General features: G+C 51.8%; 1 protein-coding gene across 8 annotated transcripts in view; it reads left to right on the forward strand.

The window, feature by feature from the left end:
• The window catches only part of LOC140390043 (coiled-coil domain-containing protein 148-like), a 301,551-nt gene that overhangs the window by 24,103 nt on the left and 251,125 nt on the right, over nt 1-26,323 (forward strand). For 6 of the 8 annotated variants that reach the window (XM_072474916.1, XM_072474899.1, XM_072474930.1 and 3 more), the window contains exon 3: nt 5,715-5,836. In XM_072474916.1, coding sequence (XP_072331017.1) covers nt 5,715-5,836 — 122 coding nt within the window. The remainder of the gene's footprint in view (nt 1-5,714; nt 5,837-26,323) is intronic. The other 2 variants (XM_072474954.1, XM_072474947.1) reach the window with 2 other exon arrangements.

Consider the following 26,323-nt stretch of genomic DNA (forward strand, 5'->3'; position numbering starts at 1 on the left):
ACTGTGCCCAGAAGCCAAGCACCTGGCAGCCTCAGATCCCCTGGGAGATGCCCACGAGTGCTCTTCTGCCTGGTCCTCCTTTGTGGAGACCAGTACTGAGCAGCACTCGCCTGAGGTCTCTAAAGCAAAGGGAATAGATCCCAACGCCTTGGTTATTTCAGGGAACTGCATATTGGAGTGAGACTTGTGTTAGATCTCGCAAGGCGTTGCGAGTCGAGTAGATCCTGGGAGCATGTCTCTCAGCTTCTATCGCCTACGTTATGCCACGGTGCGCCACCTTTCAGTCGCAGGGTGGCCATTTGACCACGCCTAGTGTAAAATCTGGAGTTGATTTGTTGAAGTCAAAGTTTTAAGTAAATATCGGAAAATAAAAATAAAAACAAAATTAGTGAACATACAAATAATTTGCAGCCATTACTCTTGTGAAACCTAAAGGGGCTGGTTTAGCACAATGGGCTAAATAGCTGGCTTGTAATACCGAACAATGCCAGCAGCGCGGATTCAATTCCCGTACTGGCCTCCCCGAACAGGCGCCGGAATGTTGCGACGAGGGGCTTTTCACAGTAACTTAATTGAAGCCTAGTCGTGACAATAAGCAATTATTATTATTAAAGCTGGTTGAATATAAGACAATTTTATACCGAGATTTTAAAGTCTAAAGTAAACGACTATAAAATTGCATTTGGAATAGACTAGTATTAATAGTCCTAGTTTTAATATCCATTAAATCAACACCTTACTCATTGCTGAAGGTAAACTACTTGGCTGTTTCGGCTTGAATAGTTTGCATTTGTGTTGACCATTATGCATTGGGGTTTAGCACAAAAGAAGTAGAAAACATGGGTAATGGAAATAGGATTGGGACTTGCGCTGCAGCATGTAATTGAGCGGTCGCACGTGTGGTCGCATGCGTAAACTGTTGGAGATCGCATCTTAGGCTCTTTCGCCTGGTCGACAATGGAAATTGAACCCAAACTTGTTTTAAGCTCGATGATGTAAGTGTCCCACAACAAGGGGATGCGCGATCGATACTGAACCAACAAAACAAGAGAGAAACAGCTTTAAAAGTGAAGTCTTTGAGTGCCTTGGTAGGCCATCCCCGAACTGTAGAGAATTTAGCTGTGGAGCTGCAGAGCTGGACTCAAAATGTTAGCTCTTTTCTCTCCCTACAGATGCTGCCTGACCTGCTGGGATTTTCCAGTATTTTCTCTTTTGGCTTCAGGTTCCACCATCTGTAGTAATTTGCTTTTATATAATATCTTCGTGTTCGACAGTGAAGCGGAAAGCAAGAACTTTGATGACGTAATAAAGTACTTTGATCACAATTGCGCCCCAAAGAAAAATGAAGCATTCGAGGGTCATCTCTTTCGCACGCGCATTCAGATGGCGGGTGAATCGTTCAATAGTTTTCTAACCGACTTTTGGTTGAAGGCACAGTTGTGCAACGTTAGTACTTTAAAGTCGTCAATGATCCGCGATCAGATAGTGTTCGGGATATCAAATGACAAGGTACGCGAGAGACTATTACAGGAAGATGAGCTTCAACTGGAAAATGCTTGTCAATATTTGTCATGCCTGCGAGTTGGTTGCACAGCTCAATCTGAAACATTTTGGCATCAATATGGCAGAAGACACCAGCACCATAAGCACTGTGACACAGTCAAAAAAGAAATGTGGTCGCAGTGCGGACGGCCATTTTAAGTTGATGACCAGATCCACCATTTTGTGCCAGCAATTTGCCACAGCGATATCCCGCACTTGGGCAGGTGTGTTGCAAGTGTGGCAGAACAAATCACTTTGCTAGGCGATGTCTCTAACATCCAACAGATGACCAAACAGGACCAGTTAACTTAGTTAATGAGATGTGCATCGATGACCTGGCTGCTGTGGACATGATGTTGACTGAGGACACGAATAGTCCTAACAGCCAAATTGCTAATTTTTCCTTACCATTTGCAGCCATAGTGATGTGGATGGGAGTACCATAGAAGATAGATGGGTGATTCCGTTGATGGTTAATAGCACGCTAATCAAATGTAAGCTCGACACGGGAGGAAAGGCCAACCTTATCACTTTGTCATCATTAAAAGTGCTAAAGATTAAACCGAAAATGGTTCGTCGGTCAGTACTACTGAAGGACTATAATGGTCATCAGATCACAACTTTAGGAGCATTTGAGCTTGCAGTAACTATTAAAGACAGAACATGCATTATTATATTTTCCATAGTGGAGGCAGAGTGCGAATCGCTCACAGGAGTGGAAACGTGAGAAGCGCTTGGGCTCATTAAGAGGGTTTACACTGCAGAACGCATGGCACCCCACCAGCATGCGTCCTTAGAATCTATCATAAAGAACTTTCTGGAGATATTTCAAGGCTTTAGCATTCTGCAGTTCACGTATTACATCCAGTTGAATGAGAATGCGAAGCCAGTTGTACTTGCGCCGAACCAGGTACCTGCTCCGCTGAAGGACAAACTGAAGGCCAAGTTGGACAGAATGACGGATCTAGGAGTTATCAGATGCATAGAGGAACCTACTGACTGGGTTAACTCTATGATGTGTGTCAAAAAGCAGAACAAAAGGGCGGCACGTGGCGCAGTGGTTAGCACTGGGACTACAGTGCTGACGACCCGGGTTCGAATCCCGGCCCTGGGTCACTGTCCATGTGGAGTTTACACATTCTTCCCGTGTCTGCATGGGTTTAACTCCCACAACCCAAAGATGTGCAGGTTAGGTGGATTAGCCACGCTAACTTGCCCCTTGATTGGAAAAAAAATAATAATTGGGTACTCTAAATTTATTTTTAAAAAGCAGAACAATGACCTATGGATATGAAGGACCCCAAAGACCTGAACCTTAACATCAAGAGAGAGCACTACCCGATTCTGAAGAGTGTTGCTCTTATTAGCCTTAGTTTTATTAGCTCTAATTCTGTCACCTTTGCTCACGAGTCGCCAGGTATCTTTCTGATACCGCCACGTGGTTCAAGCTCAAGTAATGATTAATAATGCAGCACACCTCTTAGTAAAAGTTAAATCAACGATCATTTATTATATACAGCAATAAATACTTACACAATAATCCTACTCTAGACTATTACCTACCACTAAAGGCCAATACTTAATTTTGATGATGGCCCACCAGGTCAGGGAAACGAATGGTCTATCGAATTGGGTCTGGCCTGCGGGATTCAAAAAGGCTGGTACGAGTCGATAGTCTGGAACACCTATCTGGTAGCGATCGCTGGAGTAACACTTACTTGTTTCTTCGTCGAACGGTCTCAAAGGTTGCGAGCAGGAGAAGAAGGGTCGATCTGAACTTGGCCCCTTATTTTTATAGTTCCCAGGGGCTTCCCGCCTCTCGGGGCGGACCTTGACCCTGGTCCCAAGTGATTGGACTTGGTCCCAATCACTGAGTTCGATATGCTCCAATAATGGGGCGATTCCTTGATCGGGGGATGGTCGTCCACCTTTCTTTGTCTCAGCCACTGCTGGCGCCGAAAAGTCTGGATCGGCTTTATGTTGCTAATGTGTAGCAATTGTTCCCGGGGATGGCTGCTTACTATGCAGATGGCTGGATTGATGTGCTGTTAATGGTTGCAGGTATTGGTCTGGGCTGACTTCCCCAGAGCCGAATACACTGTTTTGCCTGCAACTGTCTGTTTGAGTCCTGTTGGCTGATTTTCCCATCAGCCTCTTTTGTTCGCCATTTTAGATCGGGGTTTGACCATTTTAATCGGGAATCAGCCATTTTAGGTGGCTACAAGAGGGAGGAGATAAGCTGCGAGATGGCTGGAGCAACACGTTTCAGCAAGCTGGACACATCACAAGGCTTCTGGCAGCTCAAGCTGGACAAAGCAAGAGCAAAGCTGTGCACATTTAACACACCCTTTGGGCGCAATTGTTTCCTGAGGATGCCATTCGGCATAATCTCAGCATCAGAGATCTTCCATCGTGCCATTGAGAACATAGTTGAAGGGTTACCAGGCGTCCAGGTCTATGTGGATGACATGATAATATGGGGGTCCACACGTGACTAGCATGACAGAAGGCTTCTCAGGGTCTTACAAAGGATAAAGAAAAATGGCCTTAAAGCTATAAAACTTTACAATAACAGCATAAAGTTGTTTGTTGAGACAAGGCTTTTGCCGGAGTGTCTGGTGCTCTCGATCCAGCTCGGGAGGTGGTGTGAATCCACCCTCCCACACCATCTTCCCAAACATCTACAAAAAGAATGATGTGGGTGTTGGGCCTTCCATTACCTCTGGCAACCGCATGATCTGATATTCTCCCTCCCGGAACAATTCTCCAGATGGTCCACTTCGGCCTCCAGTGCTTTATTCACACTGGCCATAAGCAACATATCAGATCCAGAGAGGCAATCTGGTCGCTATGCCTCGAAAGGGAGCCACCTCCATTCCCTTTATCACAGCGCCATGTGCTTTTACCAACTCGTTGGATTTCACCAGCACCAATTGAATGGGAGCCAGGGCCCCTTCTATTGACTGCCTTTGCTTCTCGAATTCTGCCGCCAAGATGCCGGCAAACATCCCAGCCGTTAGTTGAGTGGATGGAGTTGCAACAGCTGCCTCTGCCATTTTCTCCACTGAAGAGCCCCGAGGAGCCTCCGATTCCATCAACAAATTTGCTTCTTCAACTTTCTTTGCCCTGGTACTTCTGGCCTGTATTTGAGCACCTTATACCATCGATCAGGCAATTAAGCAAAAGTACCCCCTGAAATTGGGTGAAAAGGGCTGAAAAAGCAAAAGCCTGGCCGGAGCCATCTCATTTGCATGTTTCCTCTACGTACTGCCACCGGAAGACAGAGAAGAGAAAGTTGAAAGAACATTTGATAGGAAAGTTCAAAATGATGAGGGGTCGGGACAGAGTAGATAGGGTGAAACTATTCTCATTGGTGGAAGGGTCGAGAACCAGAGGACACCAATTTAAAGTGATTTGCCAGAGGCAACAGGAGGAAAGCTTTTTCATAGATTATCATAGAATTTACAGTGCAGAAGGAAGCCATTCGGCCCATCGAGTTTGCACCGGCTCTTGGAAAGAGCACCCTTCCCAAGGTCAACACCTCCACCCTATCCCCATAACCCCACCCAAAACTAAGGGCAATTTTGGACACTAAGGGCAATTTATCATGGCCAATCCACCTAACCTGCACATCTTTGGACTGTGGGAGGAAACCGGAGCACCCGGAGGAAACCCCCGCACACACTGGGAGGATGTGCAGATTCCGCACAGACAGTGACCCAAGCCGGAATCGAACCTGGGACCCTGGAGCTGTGAAGCAATTGTGCTATCCACAATGCTACCGTGCTGCCCTATTTAGACACTGAGTGGTTAGGATCTGGAGTACATTGTCTGAGAGCAGGATGGAGGTGGATTTTGTCTTGGCTTTCAAAATGAAATTAGTTAACTATCTTAGAAAATAAATTTTGCAGGGCTATGAGGAAAAGGCAGGGGATTTGGGGACTGGCTGAGTTGCTCTTGCAGAGATGGACGCTACAGGTAGAATGGTCTCTTTGTGTGCTGTAACTGTTTTATGATGCTATATAAGGTTAAGTATTAATTGGAAGAATTAAGATGTTAATCACAAACTCATAATTGTTTACTTTTTATTTGCTCATACACTTTGTTTTCCCTTGCACAATGAATCCTGAGCATGCATTGATAGTTTTTATGTTTTTATAATTTTCTATTAGAGAAGCTGGTAATAAGAATGAGAAATGGCCTTGGAAGTCAGAAGTACAAACCAGTTGACTATGAACAACTTCAGGCTCTTGCTGAAGCTAAAAAGATGATGTGTCTTGATACCGATCGTAAGGTAAAGCATTTTCGTGCAAAGTTAACAATAACCTATATCATGACCAGTTATAGCCAAAGATAAATAACAGTATAGCAAAAATAACCTCTATTTGTGTATTGATTATTTCCCTTTGTGGCAAGTTCTCAATTTTATTTCTTTCATCAAATAATTATAGGACAGGCATCAATTTGTGTATCTCAGATGACCATTTCTGCACATCTCTCCACATGAATTTGCAGAAAACAGGGGCGGGATTCTCCGACACCCTGCCGGGTCGGAGAATCGGCGGGGGCTGGCGTGAATCCCGCCCCTGCCGGTTGCCGAATTCTCTGGCACCGGATATTCGGCGGGGGTGGGAATCGCGCCGCGCCGGTTGGCGGGCCCCACCCGGCGATTCTCCGGCCCGCGATGGGCCGAAGTCCCGCTGCTGGAATGCCTGTCCCGTCAGCGAGAATCAAACTACCTCTCGTACCGGCGGGACAAGGCGGCGTGGGCGGGCTCCGGGCAGGGCGATCTGGTCTCAGGGGGGGGGGGAGAGGGGGGGGGGAGAGAGGGGGGGGAGAGGGGGGGGGAGGGGGGGGGAGGGGGGGGGAGGGGGGGGGAGGGGAGGGGGGGAGAGGGGGGGAGAGGGGGGGGAGGGGGGGGAGAGGGGGGGGGAGGGGAGGGGGGGGGAGGGGAGGGGGGGAGGGGGGGAGGGGGGGGGAGGGGAGGGGGGGAGGGGGGGGGAGGGGAGGGGGGGAGGGGGGGAGGGGAGGGGGGGGGGAGGGGGAGGGGGGGGAGGGGGGGGAGGGGGGGGGAGGGGGGGGAGGGGAGGGGGGGAGGGGGGGGGGAGGGGAGGAGGGGAGGGGGGGAGGGGGAGGGGGGAGGGGAGGGGGGGAGGGGGGGGAGGGGAGGAGGGGAGGGGGGGGAGGGGGAGGGGGGAGGGGAGGGGGGGAGGGGGGGGAGGGGAGGGGGGGAGGGGGGGGGAGGGGAGGGGGGGGAGGGGGAGGGGGGAGGGGAGGGGAGGGGGGGGGAGGGGAGGGGGGAGGGGGGGAGAGGGGAGGAGGGGGGGAGGGGGGGGAGGGGAGGGGAGGGGGGGGGGGAGGGGGGGAGGGGAGGGGGGGGGGAGGGGGGAGGGGAGGGGAGGGGAGGGGGGAGGTGGGGGGGGAGGGGAGGGGGGAGGGGAGGGGAGGGGGGAGGGGGGGGGGGAGGGGGGGGGGGGGGGGGGGAGGGGAGGGGGGGGAGGGGGGGGGGGAGGGGAGGGAGGGGAGGGGGGGGAGGGGAGGGGGGGGGGGGGGGGGGAGGGGGGGGGGGGGGGGGAGGGGGGGGGGGGGAGGGGAGGGGGAGGGGGGGGGAGGGGAGGGAGGGGAGGGAGGGGAGGGGAGGGGAGGGGGGGAGGGGAGGGAGGGGAGGGGAGGGGGGGGGGGGGAGGGGAGGGAGGGGAGGGGAGGGGGGGGAGGGGAGGGGGGGGGGGGAGGGGAGGGGGGTGCCCCCCACGGTGGCCTGGCCCGCGATCGGGGCCCACCGATCCATGGGCGGGGCTGTGCCGTGGGGGCACTCTTTTCCTTCCGCCTTCGCCATGGTCTCCACTATGTCCAGATTAAATTACAACTGCCATCTCTCCGCCCAAGTCTCCAACGCATCTGTATTCTGCAGCATCGTCTGACTGTCTTCATCGCTATCTGTAATTCCACCAACCTTTATGTCGTCTGCAAACTTACTAATCAAACCAGTTACATTTTCCTCCAAATCATTATATATATAACAAACAGCAAAAGTCCCAGCACTGATCCCTGAGGAACGTCACTAGTCACAACCCTTCATTCAGAAACGCACCCTTCCACTGCTACCCTCTGACTTTTATGACGAGCCAGTTCTGTATCCATCTTGTCAGCTCACCTCTGATCCAGTGTGACTTCACCTTTTGTACCAGACTGCCATGGGGGACCTTGTCAAAGGCCTTACTGAAGTCCCTGTAGACAACATCTACTGCCCTACTCTCATCAATCATCTGTGTCACTTCCTCGAAAAACTGGGTCAAGTTACTGAGACACGACCTCCCCTTCACAAAACCATGTAGCCTCTCGCTAATAGGTCCACTTATTTCCAAGAGGGAGTAAAGCCTGTCTCGAAGAATCCTCTCCAATAATTTCCCTACCACTGACGTAAGGCACCCCGGCCTGTAATTACCTGGATTATCCTTGCTACCCTTCTTAAACAAAGGAACAACGTTGGCTATTCTCCAATCCTCTGGGACATCCCCTGTAGCCAGTGAGGACATAAAGATTTCTCTCAAGGCCCCAGCAATTTCCCTTGCCTCTCTCAGTATTCCAGGGTATATCCCATCAGACCCTGGGGACTTGTCTACCTTAATGTTTTTCAAGACCCCCAATACCTCCTTTTTGATCTCAACATGACCGAAACTATTTACATACCCTTCCCCAGACTCATCATCCACCAAGTCCTTCTCTTTGGTGATACTGACACAAAATACTCATTTAATACCTCGCTCATTTCCTCTGGCTCCACACATAGAATCCCACCCCGTCCTTGAGTGGGCCAATGCTCTCCCTGGCTACCCTGTTGCTCTTCATATACATATAAAAAGCCTTGGGATTTTCCTTAATCCTGCTGGCCAATAACGTTTTGTGACCCCTTTTAGCCCTCGTGACTCCTTGCTTAAGTTTCTTTCTACTTTCCTTGTGTTTCACAGTTGCTTTGTGTGTTCCCAGCCTCCTAGCCTTGACAAATGCTTCCTTTTTCTTTTTGACTTGGCTCACGATTTCTCTCGTTATCCAAGGTTCACAAAACTTGCCATATTTATCCTTCATCCTTACAAGAACGTGCCTGTCCTGAATTCCTATCAACTAACACTTGAAAGCCTCCAACATGCCAGATGTTGCCCTCAAACATTTGCCCCCAATCTACATTCTTCAGCCCCTGCCTAATATTGTTGTAATTAGCCTTCAGTAAGACCTTTGACAAGGTCCCTCATGGTAGACTAGTACAAAAGGTGAAGTCACACGGGATCAGGGGTGAGCTGGTAAGGTGGATACAGAACTGGCTAGGCCATAGAAGGCAGAGAGTAGCAATGGAAGGATGCTTTTCTAATTGGAGGGCTGTGACCAGTGGTGTTCCACAGGGATCAGTGCTGAGACCTTTGCTCTTTGTAGTATATATAAATGATTTGGAGGAAAATGTAACTGGTCTGATTAGTAAGTTTGCAGACGACACAAAGGTTGGTGGAATTGCGGATAGCGATGAGGACTGTCGGAGGGTACAGCAGGATTTAGATTGTCTGGAGACTTGGGCGGAGAGATGGCAGATGGAGTTTAATCCGGACAAATGTGAGGTAATGCATTTTGGAAGGTCTAATGCAGGTAGGGAATATACAGTGAATGGTAGAACCCTCAAGAGTATTGAAAGTCAAAGAGATCTAGGAGTACAGGTCCACAGGTCATTGAAAGGGGCAACACAGGTGGAGAAGGTAGGCAAGAAGGCTTACGGCATGCTTGCCTTCATTGGCCGGGGCATTGAGTATAAGAATTGGCAAGTCATGTTGCAGCTGTATAGAACCTTAGTTAGGCCACACTTGGAGTATAGTGTTCAATTCTGGTCGCCACACTACCAGAAGGATGTGGAGGCTTTAGAGAGGGTGCAGAAGAGATTTACCAGAATGTTGCCTGGTATGGAGGGCATTAGCTATGAGGAGCGGTTGAATAAACTCGGTTTGTTCTCACTGGAACGAAGGAGGTTGAGGGGAGACCTGATAGAGGTATACAAAATTATGAGGGGCATAGACAGAGTGGATAGTCAGAGGCTTTTCCCCAGGGTAGAGGGGTCAATTACTAGGGGGCATAGGTTTAAGGTGAGAGGGGCAAGGTTTAGAGTAGATGTACGAGGCAAGTTTTTTACGCAGTGGGTGCCTGGAACTCGCTACCGGAGGAGGTGGTGGAAGCAGGGACGATGGTGACATTTAAGGGGCATCTTGACAAATACATGAATAGGATGGGAATAGAGGGATACGGACCCAGGAAGTGTAGAAGATTGTAGTTTAGTCGGGCAGCATGGTCGGCACGGGCTTGGAGGGCCGAAGGGCCTGTTCCTGTGCTGTACATTTCTTTGTTCTTTGTTGTTTGTTTGTTCCCCCAATTTAGCACCTTTGCCTGAGGACCTATACTTATCTTTAGCCATCATTACCTTAAAGCTTACTGAATTGTGGTCACTGTTCCCAAAATGCTCCCCTGCTGAAACACTGACCACCTGGCCGGGTCATTCCCCAATATCAGGTCCAGTTCCCAGTTGGATTATCTACATAGTGTTTCAAGAAGCCCTCCTGGATGCTCCTTACAAACTCTGCCCCATCCACACCCTTAGCACTAAGTGAGTCAATATAGGGAAAATCACCCACCATATTAACCCTGATACTTTTACATCTTGCCAAAATCTGCCTTCATATCTGTCTCCCTATCTCCCGCTGGCTGTTGTAAGGCCTATAGTAAACTCCCAACATTGTGACTACCTCCTTCCTTTTCCTGAGCTCTACCCATATTGCCTCGCTGTATGAGCCCTCCGAGGTGACCTCTCCCAGTACAGCTGTGATATTTAAAGATGTTGAAATTATAATTCATGAGGATCATGGGACCCAAAGAAGCTGGGATTTAGTGGGCATTACATGATTTGCACCTGCGGATCGTGGTCATTGTTTCTAGTTAAATCTGATTCTTCTTAAGAATGTAACTAAGGTGTTTTAGCTCACCAGGAGCTGCTGCGCCAGTTCCCGATCAATCAAACATCTAATTTTTCAGCCAACTAAATAATGTTATCATCACTGATTGTTGTAAAGCAAAGAAATTGCAACGGATACTATGGTAGTGAGCATAAACATGTACGATTCTGTATCTGTGGTGACAGATCAACTGCAAGCTCATGCAGTGAAACCACTTTCTGATTATGAAAATTCTATTGAGAGTCTGGGTTAGTGCCACACATCATAGCATCAATTATTTGAAGAATCTAGTCAGTCAGTATAAGTGTATATGACTGCTTCTCATGAAGAAATAATAACGGGCATGGACAATGAGTAGTATTTTTCACCTGCATAATACAGCTGTGGACCTCTGTTTGTGAGATCTATTGTGTATTTTAAGATCTCAATTAAGAAGAATTAATAGCAGAAAATCCAAGGCAGCAGTTTACTTGAGAGACATTGATAACGCCGCCCCAGTCATGAAAGTGGTTTCAAGGTCAGGAGATTGCACATTGTGGCATTACTGTCCTCATGAATTATAATTTCTGTGTATAGTTCTCTTTAGGCACATCCAGGTTTTTGTGGGAGATAGTTCACTGCTTTTACCACCCTTTGCATGAACCCTGGTTTGTCTTCTGAATGGTTTAGCTTTGATTTTAAGGCTAAGCCCTGTTGTCTTGGTCAAACAAAAAAGATTTCTCTCTTTCTACCTATTGATTACTTACAAAATTCTAAAAACCTCAAAATACCCCTAAATTTTCAATATTCCAGGAAACACAAGCCTCGTTTATGTAATATCTCTTCATTATTACGTCCGCCACTGAAGGTGGTTTCATCCATATTTGTTAGTCTGTGAGAGATGTAGCTCAAAATCTAATGGACAGATTTCAGTGAAACTTGGTACACAGATAGGGTATGTCCCAAGGAATAACTGATTAGTTTTTAGTGAATGTATGGATCAAGAATTTTTTTTAAGGATCTATTGAGAGAAAGAACAAATTTACTTTTTCTTAGAATTCTGAGTTGCTTTTACATTGTGCGCGATCTAACAGGAGAAGCTGTTGTGCGGCAGCCGCTACGACTTCCTGGGTGTTTCCCGACGGCTGACCCGGTGAGACTGGGCCAGTATCTCACGTCAGTTGGGGACGGAAATGATCCCCCATGGGCATCATGATGGAAATGGCCGTCCCACCAGCTGCTGGACCTTGCCCAGCAGCTCCCCGCTAACAAGGAGCAGCAGCACATAAACTGCTCCCTCCGAACACATTCCAGACTGCAAACAGCCATGCCACCACGGAGGTCTGCTCCAAGCTTCGGGTTGCCGAACTGGCCAAGCTGCTGGTCACCGGGAAGGCGAGACAGGACACACTGTTCCCCCGAGGGGGTCGGCGGATCAGACACAGGGCTGCAATGCCACCTGAGAGGCCGTGGCATCTGCTGTTAGTTCGGGCAGCATGACCAGGAGGACCTCAGTCCAGTGCAGGAAGATGAACGACCTCCACTGGGCCGCATAGGGAAGTTCTGGCCCCCAGGCATCGGTCCTGCCTGCGACTTGGCGGCTGGGACCACTCCCACGGGTTGGCGTCTGGGACCACTCCCAGCATAATACCGCACCTGGCACCCAACAGCACAACCCACCCATGGCCATCAGCGGTGCCCACATATGTTGCATGCCATAGACTACCCTACCCCCCCATGCATAAGGTGTGCGGCTTACAATGCTGGAGAAGCTGTCACATATAGACAGGAAAGGACTCAGGTGGGTGGCGCGACGTCCGCAGAGGTGAGGATCCACTGCCCCTTCACCTAAGTGACCTATCTCAAGTGAGCTGTGCATGTCGGACAAATGGTCCTTCCCTCTCACTGACCACATGCCCTTTCTCTCGCAGAATCAGCTAGGGTGTGGACACCTGGGAGGAGAGCTCCGACGATGCCTCCATCACAGCTGTCACCCCAGCCTCCAGCAGCATAGAGGCACACACCTCGGTGCATGACATTAGTGGATAGGCTTCTGGGGCACAATCTGGTAAGCACTACACAGCTGTTGATGCACATCAGGTGGAGACAGGAACATCCAAGGGAGTCAGCAGTCGGAGATCTGCTGGATCCCAAGATGCAGCTGGGTCCCAGTCAGATGCCGAACCTCAGGACAAGGTTATCCTGGAGCTGACGCAGAGGCTAGGACACGGGTGTGAGATACAAGAGGGGATATCAGCGACACTCCAGTGAGTGCATATCTGATTGGAGGAGTCCCAAAGGTTACGGGTGCAGGAGATGACGCCAGCCATGCATGGCACTGAGGCCAACACTGCTAGTGTGGCGACCGTGGTGGAAAGCCTGGAGCACGACGTAAGCGTCACGAGTGGTGATGTCCAAGGCGTGTCTCCATCAGTGACGGTCTTGTCTAAGGGCCTCGACAGCATGTCCAGTCTCTAGGAGACGTGTGCCAGACACAAGTGGACATTGCCGAGACGCTGCGGAGCATGTCCCAGGCACACGTGGGCAATGCCGAAGCACTCCAGAGCATGTCCCAGTCACTCATTAGCAGCGCTGAGGGCGTCGACACCATGGTGTAGGCAATTGGGAAGCGCCAGGAATGGCAGGGCTGGATGACGCATGGGCTCTGGTGCTCACACCAGCTACCACTCCATCCCATGGAGTGTCCAAGGCCCCACGGGTACCGACCGGGAGGAGGGAGAACTGGAGGCCGACCCAGAGCCTCCCATGGCGGTCTCCCTCCTTACCCGGGTGCATCTCAAGGTCAGCGGCAGAACAGGGTGGAACCATCGTTAACTCAGGACAGTTACGGTTTTGTAAGTGCACAATTAAAACATTCTACACCTGGTACATATGAAGCCTCTGTCACTTTACTCCGCATAGCAGGAGAGGGGTGGAATATGGGATGCATGGGTGGATGGATGGGGTAGCCAGTGGAAGAAGGGGGTGATCATGGGGTAGGGGGAAGGGAGGACTGCGAGAGGAAGTGGGGACTCTGCGGGGAAGGGCGACTGGGGTGGAGGGGAGGAGGTGAGATGATGGATGAAGCCTCATCCTATGAGAAGCGGGCGAGGATGAGGGCCTTCCAGACCTCCAGGCATGCTGGAGCCTTGCCCCCGCTGCTGCTGCCTGTCCTCCTTACCCAGGTCCAGCGGGTCACCCCGGGCTCATCCTCCAACTCTGCACATGGTCGCATATGAGTTGAACATTCAGAGAATGTAACCCCTTCCTGATGCCCCAGTGTGCATCATGGCGACATGTGCCATCAATTACCCCCTGGACCTGAAGTATCCTGGCGATGGCGGAGAATCCTGCTGTCGGGCATCTTGATGGGCTTGGTCCAGCTCGAAGTTTATATAGTCAGCTGCCTGGGCATATAGGGGATCCATGACTTCATGGATGCACTTGTGGGCTGTAGGGTGTGATATGCCATACAAGTCCCTGCACGAGCCCTGGAATGAACTGGTGGCATAAAAGATCAGGGCTGCGGTGACCTTCACGGCCACCGAAAGCGGATATCCTTCTCCATGGGGTACCAAGTCCGCAAGGATATGGCACAGATGCCGCATCGTCCCCTTGTTCAGGCAGAGTCTCTTGCGGCACATGCTTTCCAACATCTCCTCGAAAGACCAGCAGCGCTTGTAGACCTTGGGCTGTTGCTGGCCTCCCCGTCCAGATCTCTCCCTGGCCAGGTGGGCAGCTGGATGTGCGGCAGCCCCTGCACATGGCGTGCTGCCTTGAGCCTGCGTTGATGCTGCTGCCGCCTTCTCGGGCGTCTGGCCACCTGGGCTCTCACCAGCACCGCGCAGACTGCCGCTGCGGGGTTGACAATACCATCCATCCTATTTTATCTGTAAGAAATTGGATAAGTCGAGAGATCAACAATCAGTCAGGGCTTCCACCCCGGGATCCTCAAAGCCCCCAAGCCTCCCCCACCTTTACGTGCAATGCCTTCTCTCATAGTGCCATCCAATGAGCCAGGTGTGTTAGGAGACCCCGCCCTGCACATACACCCTGGCCATTGCAGGGGCCCCTAGACCCCACCCCTAGACCCTTGTCAGGAACATTAGGTAAAGTGAGCTCAGGTACGCTCCCCTGGTCCACACACTCACCCTCTGGTCATGGGGTTATCCCCAATGCTGAAGCCCAGCTCTAGAGTGTTTGACTGTTGGCTGCTGCCTCTGTGGTGCTGACACCTCCAGGGCCAGGCAGTGTCCAGGCCACAAAGTTTGATTAGAATAGAATAGAATAGAACAGTACAGCACAGAACAGGCCCTTCGGCCCTCAATGTTGTGCCGAGCATTGTCCGAAACCAAGATCAAGCTATCCCACTCAGAGCACACCAGAATGACACGATGTGCCTATTCAATAGCCGCTTGAAAGTTCCTCAAGTGTCCAACTCCACTATCACAGCAGGCAGTCCACTCCACACCCCAACCACTCTCTGAGTAAAGAACCTACCTCAGACATCCCTCCTATATCTCCCACCCTGAACCTTATAGTTATGCCCCCTTGTAACAGCTACATCCACCCGAGAAAATAGTCTCTGAATGTCCACTCTATCTATCCCCCTCATCATCTTATAAACCTCTATTAAGTCGCCTCTCATCCTCCTCCGCTCCAAAGAGAAAAGCCCTAGCTCCCTCAACCTTTCCTCACAAGACCTATCCTGCAAACCAGGCATCATCCTGGTAAATCTCCTTTGCACCCTTTCCAATGCTTCCACATCCTTCCTATAGTGAGGTAACCAGAACTGCACACAATACTCCAAATGTGGTCTCACCAGGGTCATGTACAGTTGCAGCATAACCCCGTGGCTCTTAAACTCAAGCTCCCTGTTAATAAACGCTAACACACTATAGGCCTTCTTCACGGCTCTATCCACTTGAGTGGTAACCTTCAGAGATCTGTGGACATGAACCCCAAGATCTCTCTGTTCCTCCACATTCCTCAGAACCCTGCTGTTGACCCTGTAATCCGCATTCAAATTTTTTCTACCAAAATGAATTACCTCGCACTTATCAGGGTTAAACGCCATCTGCCATTTTTCAGCCCAGCTCTGCATCCTATCAATGTCTCTTTGCAGCCTACAACAGCCCTCCACCTCATCACTATTCCACCAATCTTGGTGTCATCAGCAAATTTACTGACCCACCCTTCAGCCCCCTCCTCCAAGTCATTGATAAAAATCACAAATAGCAGAGGACCGAACTTCCGGTTGCGGCCATGCCTGAATAGGTCGCACGTTCGGCAGCTCCCGCCAGGAACGGACTTTAGGGCTCTCTAGAGGGGCCCCAACGGCACTTGTTCGACGGCTTCCAGTGTGGGAAGGTGACAGCAAGGTCCCCCCGACAGTATATGGATTGGACCAGGAGTGGAGCGGTGAAAAAAGGGATCTTGGAGCAGCGAAAAGTGCGAGGGAGGAAAAGCAAGATGGCGGCAGGTGGAGACCAAGCAGTGTGGGCGCAGTGGTCGCAGGAGCAGCAGGAGTTTCTTAAACGCTGCTTTGAGGAGCTGAAGACAGAAATGCTGGCGCCAATGAAGGTGGCGATTGAGAAGCTAGTGGAGACCCAGAGGGCCCAGGGGGCGGCGATCCGGTAGGTGCGGCAGAAAGCCTCTGAGAACGAGGATGAGATCTTGGGCCTGGCGGTGAAGGTGGAGGCACACGAGATGCTGCACAAGAGGTGGGCGGAAAGATTTGAGGACCTGGAGAATAGGTCGAGGAGGAAGAATCTTCGGATTCTGGGTCTCCCCGAAGGAGTGGAGGGGCCCGATACCGGGGCATATGTGAGCACGATGCTCAATTCGCTGATGGGCGCGGGAGCCTTCCCGAGCCCCCTGGAGCTAGATGGGGCTCATCAGATCCTGGCAAGGAGACCCAAGGCCAATGAGCCACCAAGGGCTGTAGTGGTGAGGTTTCACCGCTTTATGGATAGAGAGTGTGTCCTGAGATGGGCCAAGAAAGAGCGGAGCAGCAGGTGGGAGAACACGGAGATCCGAATCTACCAGGACTGGAGTGCAGAGGTGGCAAGAAGAGAGCTGGCTTTAATCGGGCCAAGGCGGTGCTCCATCGGAAGGGGGTGAAGTTCGGTATGCTGCAGCCAGCGCGATTGTGGGTCACATTCCAAGATCGGCACCACTATTTTGAAACGCCTGAGGAGGCTTGGAGCTTTATACAGACTGAAATGTTGGACACAAATTGAGGGTCTGTGGTTGTGGGGGGGATGTCTGCTGTATATATGGTTTTAAATACGTGTAGGGAATGTTCCCTTGGTTGGGTGCTGGATGGGGATGGGTGAAGGGATTTGATGGGGAGACTGTGGGAGAGTGTGGGCGCCGGTGTTGGAGGGAGGGGAGGCCTGGGGATGGGGGAGTTGAGATAAGGCCGCAAAAGGAGCTGCGCCAGAGGGGGCCGGGCCGGGAGGGGCAAAGAGCTAGATATGGATCTAGCGGGGGGAGGGGGGTATAGGGTTGCTGCTGCATTGGCCAATGGGGAACTGGAAATAGGAGAGGTGGTCGGGGCGGGGGTCCGCCGTTTGGGGGACTGGAGGGTGCGGGAGGCGCGGGCACGTGACTGGCCTAGAAAAGGAGATGGCTAGTCGGCAGGGGGTGGGGTGGGGGGGCGGGGGGGTGAGAAGCCCCCCCAATCCGGCTGATAACTTGGAATGTGAGTGGCCTGAATGGGCCGGTTAAGAGGGCCCGAGTGTTCGTGCACTTAAAGGGACTGAAGGCAGACGTGGTCATGCTTCAGGAGACACATTTGAAGGTGGCAGACCAGGTCAGGTTGAGAAAGGGATGGGTAGGACAGGTATTCCATTCGGGACTGGATGCGAAGAACAGAGGGGTTGCAATACTGGTGGGGAAGCGGGTGTCGTTTGAGGCCAAGATTATTGTAATGGATAATGGAGGTCGATACGTGATGGTGAGCGGTAGGTTGCAGGGGGTGTGGGTGGTACTGGTAAATGTATACGCCCCGAACTGGGACGATGCCGGATTTATGAAGCGCATGCTGGGTTGGATTCCGGACCTGGAGGCAGGAAGCTTGATAATGGGGGGGGGATTTCAACACGGTGCTGGATCCAGCATTATATCGCTCCAGATCCAAGACGGGGAAGAGGCCGGCTGCGGCCAAGGTGCTTAAGGGGTTTATGGACCAGATGGGGGGAGTGGATCCATGGAGGTTTGCTAGGCCACTGGCCAGGGAATTCTCATTCTTTTCCCATGTACATAGAGCCTACTCCCGGATAGATTTTGTTGTTTTGAGTAGGGCGCAAATCCCGAAAGTGGAAGGAATGGAGTATTCGGCCATAGCCATCTCAGACCACGCCCCGCACTGCGTGGAGCTGGGGTTAGGAGAGGAGAGGGACCAGCGCCCGCTGTGGCGTCTTGATGTGGGATTATTGGCGGATGAGGAGGTGTGCGGGAGGGTGCGGGGGTGCATTGAGAGATACTTGGAGGTCAATGACAATGGAGAGGTGCAGGTGGGGGTAGTCTGGGAGGCGTTGAAGGCAGTGGTCAGGGGAGGGTTAATCTCCATTAGGGCCCACAGGGAGAAGAGAGAGGGCAGGGAGAGGTTGGTGGGGGAGATCTTAAGGGTGGACAGGAGATATGCAGAGGCCCCCGAGGAGGGACTACTTAGGGAGCGGCGAAGCCTCCAGACGGAGTTTGACCTGTTGACCACAGGGAAAGCAGAGGCACAGTGGCGAAAAGCACAGGGGGCGACGTACGAGTCTGGGGAGAAGGCGAGCCGGATGCTGGCACACCAGCTCCGTAAGAGGGTGGCAGCGAGGGAGATAGGTGGAGTTAAGGATAGCAGGGGTATACGGTGCGGAGTGCGGTGAGAGTAAATGAGGCATTTAAGGACTTCTATTAGGAGCTGTACAGATCTGAGCCCCCAACGGGGGAAGAGGGGATGCGACGATTTTTGGATCAACTGAGGTTCCCGAGGGTGGAGGAGCAGGAGGTGGCTGGTTTAGGGGTGCCAATTGGGTTGGAGGAGCTGGTTAAAGTATTGGGGAACATTCAGGCGGGGAAGGCCCCGGGGCCAGATGGGTTCCCGGTCGAGTTTCTGGGAAATATGTGGACCTGCTAGGCCCGTTGTTAGTGAGGACTTTCAATGAGGCAAGGGAGAGGAGGACCCTGCCCCCAACAATGTCCGGGGCGCTGATCCCGCTGATTCTGAAGCGGGAGAAGGACCCACTGCAATGTGGGTCATATAGACCGATCTCGCTCCTCAATGTTGATGCTAAGTTGCTGGCAAAAGTGCTGGTTACGAGAATTGAGGACTGTGTCCCTGGGGTTATTCATGAAGACCAGACGGGATTTGTAAAGGGCAGGCAGCTAAACACTAATGTGCGGAGGCTCCTCAACGTGATTATGATGCCATTGGTGGAGGGAGAGGCGGAAGTAGTGGCAGCTATGGACGCGGAGAAGGCCTTCGACCGGGTGGAGTGGGAGTATCTTTGCGAAGTGTTGCGGAGGTTTTGGTCGGGGAGGGGTTTATTAGTTGGGTCAGGCTCCTATATAGAGCCCCGGTGGCGAGTGTGGCTACGAATCGGCGGAGGTCGGAGTACTTTCGGCTGTACCGAGGGACGAGGCAGGGGTGCCCCCTGTCCCCCTTGTTGTTTGCATTGGCAATTGAGCCTTTGGCCATGGCACTAAGGGAGTCCAGGAAATGGAGGGGGTTGGTCCGAAGGGGAGAGGAACATCGAGTGTCGCTGTATGCAGACGACCTGTTGCTGTATGTGGCAGATCCAGTGGAGGGGATGGTGGAGGTCATGCGGATCCTAAGGGAGTTTGGGGACTTCTCGGGCTATAAGCTCAAAGTCGGGAAAAGTGAGCTCTTTGTGGTGCATCCAGGGGACCAGGGAAGGGGGATAGACGACCTACCGTTGAAGAGGGCGGAAAGGAACTTTCGGTACTTGTGGATCCAGGTGGCTGGGAGCTGAGGGGCCCTGCACAAGCTTAATTTGATGCGGTTGGTGGAGCAGATGGAGGAGGATTTTGAAAGATGGGATATGCTGCCACTCTCGCTAGTGGGCAGGGTACAGTCGGTTAAAATGATGGTCCTCGACTTCCGGTTGCGGCTATGCAGAGCTAGGTCGCATATTCGGCAGCTCCCGCTTGGAACGGACTTTTGGGCTCTTTTACAGGGCCCCCACGGCATTTGTTTGACATTTCCCGGTGTGGGAAGAAGACTGCAGCATTCCCCTGATGGTGTCCCCCAGGAATGTTGTGTCTTTTGGCTGCCAGACCCGGCAGAAACAGTGAAGGATTTGGCTTGAGCTGCAGCAATAGACAGAGGTCCCTTCCAGCATGCAGGCGGGGGAAGGGCAAGCTTAAAGCTGCAATCTGACTTGACTCTATCAAAGGTGAATTCTAGCAGCAGAGGGAACAACTGTGAAAGAATCTACCAAGGCTATTGAAGAGGCGGGGACGAGGCTTCTGATGGCGGCCATGGAGGAGTAGGTCGTGCATTCGGCAGCTCCCGTCTGGAACCGACTCTCAGACCTTTTTCAGGAGTTTCCATAGACTTTTGGGGGCAGACTGGTGAAGCAAACACTGCCAACTTCTATGAAACGGATCAGAAGTGTAACGGCCAAAGGAGCGGCACTGGAGCAACGGGAGAAGCGAGGGAAAGAAAACAAAATGGCGGCGGCCAGGGACAAAGGGGAGCTGCAGGAGTTCATCAAGCGCTGCTTCGAGGAGCAGCGCGAGGAGATGCGCAAAGAGATGTTGGCGCCTATGCTTTCGGCAATTGAAGGACTTGGGATCACGCAGAAGGCCCACGTAGCTAAGATCCAGGAGGTACAGAAAAGAGTCAGTCAGAAAGAGGACAAGCTCGTGGGCCTGGCGGTGAGAGTGGAGCAGAACGAGGCGCTACACAAGAGGTGGGCGGGAAGACTCGAAGACCTGGAGAACAGGTCGAGGAGAAAGAATCTGCGAATCCTGGGTCTCCCTGAGGGAGTGGAGGGAGCTGATGCCGGGGCATACGCGAGCACGATGCTCGAGACGATGATGGGCACGAAGGCCCCTTCGAGGCCGCTGGAGTTGAACGGGGCACATCGGGTGCTGGCGAATAAGCCCCAGGCAAATGAGCCGCCAAGGGCGATGGTGGTGAGGTTCCACTGGTTCACGGACAGAGAGTGGGTCCTGAGATGGGCCAAGAAGGAGCGGAGCAGAAAGTGGGACAATGCAGAGATCCGAATATACCCGGACTGGAGCACGGACGTTGCAAAGCGGAGAGCGGGTTTCAACTGGGCCAAAGCGGCGTTGTACCGGAAAGAAGTGAAATTCGGAATGCTGCAGCCAGCGCGACTGTGGGTCACATACAAGGGCCAACACTACTACTTTGAAACGCCTGAAGAGGCGTGGACATTTGTACAAGCCGAAAAGTTGGACTCTAACTGAGGGTTTGTGAGGGTGGGGGGGATGTTTTGGGGTTTGATGTGTGATGGTTGTATATAGGGGGTCAATCACGCGCAGGAATGTTACATGGGCTGGGGGAGAGAGACAAGGCCGCGACAGGAGCTGCGCCAGAGGGGGCGGAGCGGGCTTTGGAAAGCGCGGGGTTTTTTCCTGGAAGAAAGGCGGGAAGGGGAACGAAGGAATACATATGGATTGGGAGACTCCCACGCGGGGAGGTCAATGGGACGGCGGGGGAAGCCGGGGTCAGCAGGTGTCAGCTGACTTACGGGAGTGACATGGGGGGAGCAAAAAACCTAGATGGGTCTAGCGGGGGGAGGGGAGGGGGGGAAGGGGGGGAAAAAGAGTTGCTGCTGCACTGGCCGAAAGGGAATGGGACACAGAAGAGGTGGTCGGGACGGGGGTCCCCTCTCTGGGGGACTGGAGGGTGAGGGAGGCGTGGACACGGGACTGGCCCAGAAAAGGAGATGGCTAGTCGGCGGGGCGTGGGGGGGGGGGGGGGTGTGTGAGAGCCCCTTCAATCCGGCTGATAACGTGGAATGTGAGGGGCCTGAATGGGCCGGTGAAGATGGCTCGAGTGTTCACGCACTTAAAGGGACTGAAGGCGAACGTGGCCATGCTCCAAGAGACATATCTGAAGGTGGCGGACCAGGTCAGGTTAAGAAAGGGATGGGTAGGACAGGTATTCCACTCGGGACTGGACGCGAAGAATAGAGGGGTGGCAATATTGGTGGGAAAGCGGGTGTCATTTGAGGCCAAGACTATTGTAGCGGACAATGGAGGGCGATATGTAATGGTGAGCGGTAGGCTGCAAGGGACGTGGGTGGTGTTGGTAAACGTATACGCCCCGAACTGGGATGATGCAGGATTCATGAAGCGCATGTTGGGGCGCATTCCGGACCTGGAGATAGGAGGCCTGATAATGGGAGGGGACTTCAATACAGTGTTGGATCCAGCACTGAACCGCTCCAAATTAAGGACTGGAAAGAGGCCGGCGGCGGCCAAGGTACTTAGTGGGTTTATGGATCAGATGGGGGGAGTGGACCCATGGCGGTTTGCAAGGCCGCAGGCCAGGGAATTTCTTTCTTCTCCCACTTACACAAAGCCTACTCCCGGATAGATTTCTTTGTTCTGGGTAGGGCGCTCATCCCGAGGGTGGAGGGGACGGAGTATTCGGCTATAGCCGTTTTGGACCATGCCCCGCACTGGGTGGAACTGGAGCTGGGAGAGGAGAGGGACCAACGCCAGTTGTGGTGGCTGGTTGTGGGACTGCTGGCGGACGAGGTGGTGTGTGGGAAGGTGAGGGGGTGTATCGAAAGGTACAACGGGGAGGTGCGGGTGGGGGTGGTATGGGAGGCGTTGAAGGCGGTGATCAGGGGAGAGCTAATTTCCATTAGGGCTCATAGGGAGAAGACAGAGGGTATGGAAAGGGAGAGGTTAGTGGGGGAGATTTTGAGAGTGGACAGGAGATACGCAGAGGCCCCGGAGGAAAGATTACTTGGGGGAAAGACGACGGCTCCAGATGGAGTTTGACCTGTTGACCACAGGGAAGGCGGAGGCACAGTGGAGGAAAGCGCAGGGGGCGACCTACGAGTATGGGGAAAAGGCTAGTCGGATGCTGGCACACCAGCTCCGTAAGAGGATGGCAGCGAGGGAAATAGGGGGAGTCAAAGATGGAAGTGGAGCCACGGTTCGGAGTGCGACGAAAATAAACGAGGTATTCAAGGCCTTTTATGAAGAGCTGTACAGATCCCAGCCCCCAGTGGGGGAAGAGGGGATGAGACGATTCCTAGATCAGCTGAGATTCCCGAGGGTGGAGGAGCAAGAGGTGGTTGGTTTGGGGGCACCAATTGGGTTGGAGGAGCTGAGCAAGGGTTTGGAGAGCATGCAGGCGGGGAAGGCCCCGGGACCGGACGGATTCCCGGTGGAGTTCTACCGGAAGTACTCAGACCTGTTGGCCCCGCTACTGGTGAGTACCTTTAATGAGACAAGAGAGGAGGGGACCCTGCCCCCGACAATGTCGGAAGCGACAATTTCTTTGATCCTAAAGCGGGACAAGGACCCATTGCAATGTGGATCGTACAGGCCGATCTCGCTCCTCAATGTGGATGCAAAGTTGCTGGCAAAAGTGCTGGCCACGAGGATCGAGGACTGTGTCCCGGGGGTAATCTACGAGGACCAGACGGGATTTGTAAAGGGCAGGCAACTAAACACCAATGTGCGGAGGCTCTTAAACGCGATAATGATGCCATCGGAGGAGGGAGAGGCGGAGATAGTGGCAGCTATGGACGCGGAGAAGGCCTTTGACCGAGTAGAGTGGGAGTACCTCTGGGAGGTGCTGCGCAGGTTTGGGTTCGGGGTAGGGTTTATCAATTGGGTTAAGCTCCTTTACAGAGCCCCGATGGCGAGTGTAGTGACGAACCGGCGGAGGTCGGAGTACTTTCAACTGTACCGAGGGACGAGGCAGGGGTGCCCCCTGTCCCCCCTGTTGTTCGCATTGGCGATCGAACCATTGGCCATGTCATTGAGGGAGTCTAATAAATGGAGGGGGGTGGTCCGAGGGGGAGAAGAGCATCAGGTGTCGTTATATGCGGATGACCTGTTGCTGTACGTGGCGGATCCAATGGAGGGGATGGTGGAGGTCATGCAGACTCTAAGGGAGTTTGGGGAGTTTTCGGGCTATGAGCTCAATGTAGGGAAGAGTGAGCTCTTTGTATTACAGGCGGGGCACCAAGAAAGAGGGATAGGGGACCTACCGCTGAGGAGGGCGGAGGGGAGCTTTCGGTATCTGGGGATCCAGATAGCCAGGAGTTGGGGGACCCTACATAAACTGAATCTGACGAGGTTGGTGGAGCAAATGGAGGAGGATTTCAAAAGATGGGACATGTTACCGCTCTCACTGGCGGGTAGAGTGCAGTCGGTCAAAATGGTGGTCCTTCCGAGGTTTCTGTTTGTGTTTCAGTGCCTTCCCATCATGATCACTAAGGCCTTTTTTAAGAGAGTAGGCAGGAGTATTATGGGGTTTGTGTGGGCGAATAAGACCCCGAGAGTAAGGGGAGGGTTCCTGGAACGCAGTAGGGACCGAGGAGGGTTGGCGCTGCCAAACCTGGGGAGCTACTACTGGGCAGCAAATGTGGCGATGATCCGCAAGTGGGTTATGGAGGGAGAGGGGGCAGCATGGAAGAGGATGGAGATGGCGTCCTGTAAAGGAACGAGTCTGAGAATGTTATATGGGGGGGTTAATATATGCGGGAGAAACCCAATGTATAAGTAGTTTATTATTTTTGATTGTGGTGTTTGTGTTCTTTCTTCTTTTCGTTATGGGGGGGGGTTGTTTGTTAAAACTTTTGTTGGAAAAATTTGAATAAACATATTTAAAAAACAAAAAATAGCAGAGGACCCAGCACTGATTCCTGTGGTACACCACTGGTAACTGGTCTCCAGTCTGAAAATTTTCCATCCACCACCACCCTCTGTCTTCTATGTGACAGCCAGTTACTTATCCAATTGGCCAAATTTCCCTCTATCCCACACCTCCTTACTTTCTTCATAAGCCGTAGGTGAAAAATTCTTTTGAGACCTCCGAGTCAATTATTAATTTACATGCATGCTTACTTTCAGCGACTGGTGTACAAGGACACCCAGACATCGTTGCACATTTCCCTCTCTCAATCTATAGCCATGCAGACAATCTGCCTTCCTATTTTTGCTACCAAAGTGGATAATCTCACATTTATCTACATTATACTGCACCTGCCATGCAGTTGTCCACTCAACTTGTCGAAATCATACTGACGCATCTCTCCCACTCTCTCATGTAACTCATTAATATATGTTGTGAATAGCTGAGGTCCTAGCCCTGTTCCCTGTGGTACATCACTAATCACTGCCTGCCATTGCAAAAAAGGCCCATTTATTCCTACTCTTTGTTTCCTGTCTCCCAATTAGTTTTCTATCCATTTCAATACATTATACCCAATCCCATACACTTTAATCTTACACTTATGTAGGACTTTGTCGAAAGCCTTTTGAAAGACAAACTAAACCACATCCATGGCTCCCCCTCGGCTACTCTACTAGTTAAATCCTCGAAGAATTGCAGTAGATTTGTCAAGCATGTTTTCCCTTCATAAATCCATGCTGACTCTGTCCAATCCTGCCACTGTTTTCCAAGTACTCGGCTATTAAATCTTTGATAATGGACTCTAGAATTTTCCCCACTACTGACATCAGGCTAATTGGTCATAATTCCCTGTTTTCTTTTTAAATAGTGGGACTACATTAGCTATACTCCAATCTGTAGGAACTGTTCCAGAGTCTATAGAATCTTGTAAGTTGACCACCAATGCATCCATAATTTTAGGGCCACTGGCTTAAATACTCTGGGCTGTAGAATATCAGGCCCTGGGGATTTATCTGCCTTCCATCCCATCAATTTCCTCAACAATTATCTACTAATACATTAAATCAGTATTTTGCAAACGTTTTTCCCCTGGACCGACGTTTACCAACCGGTTGACCTTTGCGACCCATGCCAGCCGATCTTCGTGACCCACACCGGCTGGCCTTCTGAAAACACCCATTTTCGCCTACCTTTAATGCGATAGGCGAGCCTGCTTGATCCTTGCCAATCAGGTTCACAGGAGGAGAGAGCATAGTGCATATCAGGTGCAGAGTTCAGCCGATTCACTTGTGTTTTCTTCATATTTGTGAGGACGGAACATCTAACCTCGAAAATGTAGGTCGTTGTGAAGAGCAATAGCGCAACAAAATGCTGATTTACTCAGCATTGGGTACTCCTTGGAGACACTACACCAGAATGCTGACAGCTAGAATGCGAGGCAACAACACTCATCTGAGGCATGGCACTTTACCCACGAGAATCCACTTGATAATATTTTGTTTATTAAATAATCAACAGTAAAGATCTGAAAATCTACTTCCTAACTTATCACACTAACCATTAAACAACAAGAAAATATAATCGTTCCATATTGGTACCAATACAAAGCTATCAGCTCATTTTCACAAAAGAAACCACCCGGTATCACCCATCACAGGTTCCTCAACAAAAACGGACGATAAGCCTGAAAATGTGTTATTGTGCCCAGAATTTTGGCGAAGAAAGGATCTGTCCATCAGTGTGTTACTTGTCCCACGTATAGGTGCCACCCTCCATCCAGGAGCCGCAGATGTGCAGACCCGCCTACACGGCCCATTCTCACCAGAACCAAATCCTGGCATCCACATATTCTACTGACGCACAGGATGCAGTTGAACATCCTTGACTTCTAGCGTGTTTATCCTGTGGTGACGTGCCAGTTACATGCAGCAATCAACACAGCAGCAACAGA

This window comes from Scyliorhinus torazame, chromosome 2 (assembly GCF_047496885.1).
Source record: "Scyliorhinus torazame isolate Kashiwa2021f chromosome 2, sScyTor2.1, whole genome shotgun sequence".
Lineage (NCBI taxonomy): Eukaryota > Metazoa > Chordata > Chondrichthyes > Carcharhiniformes > Scyliorhinidae > Scyliorhinus > Scyliorhinus torazame.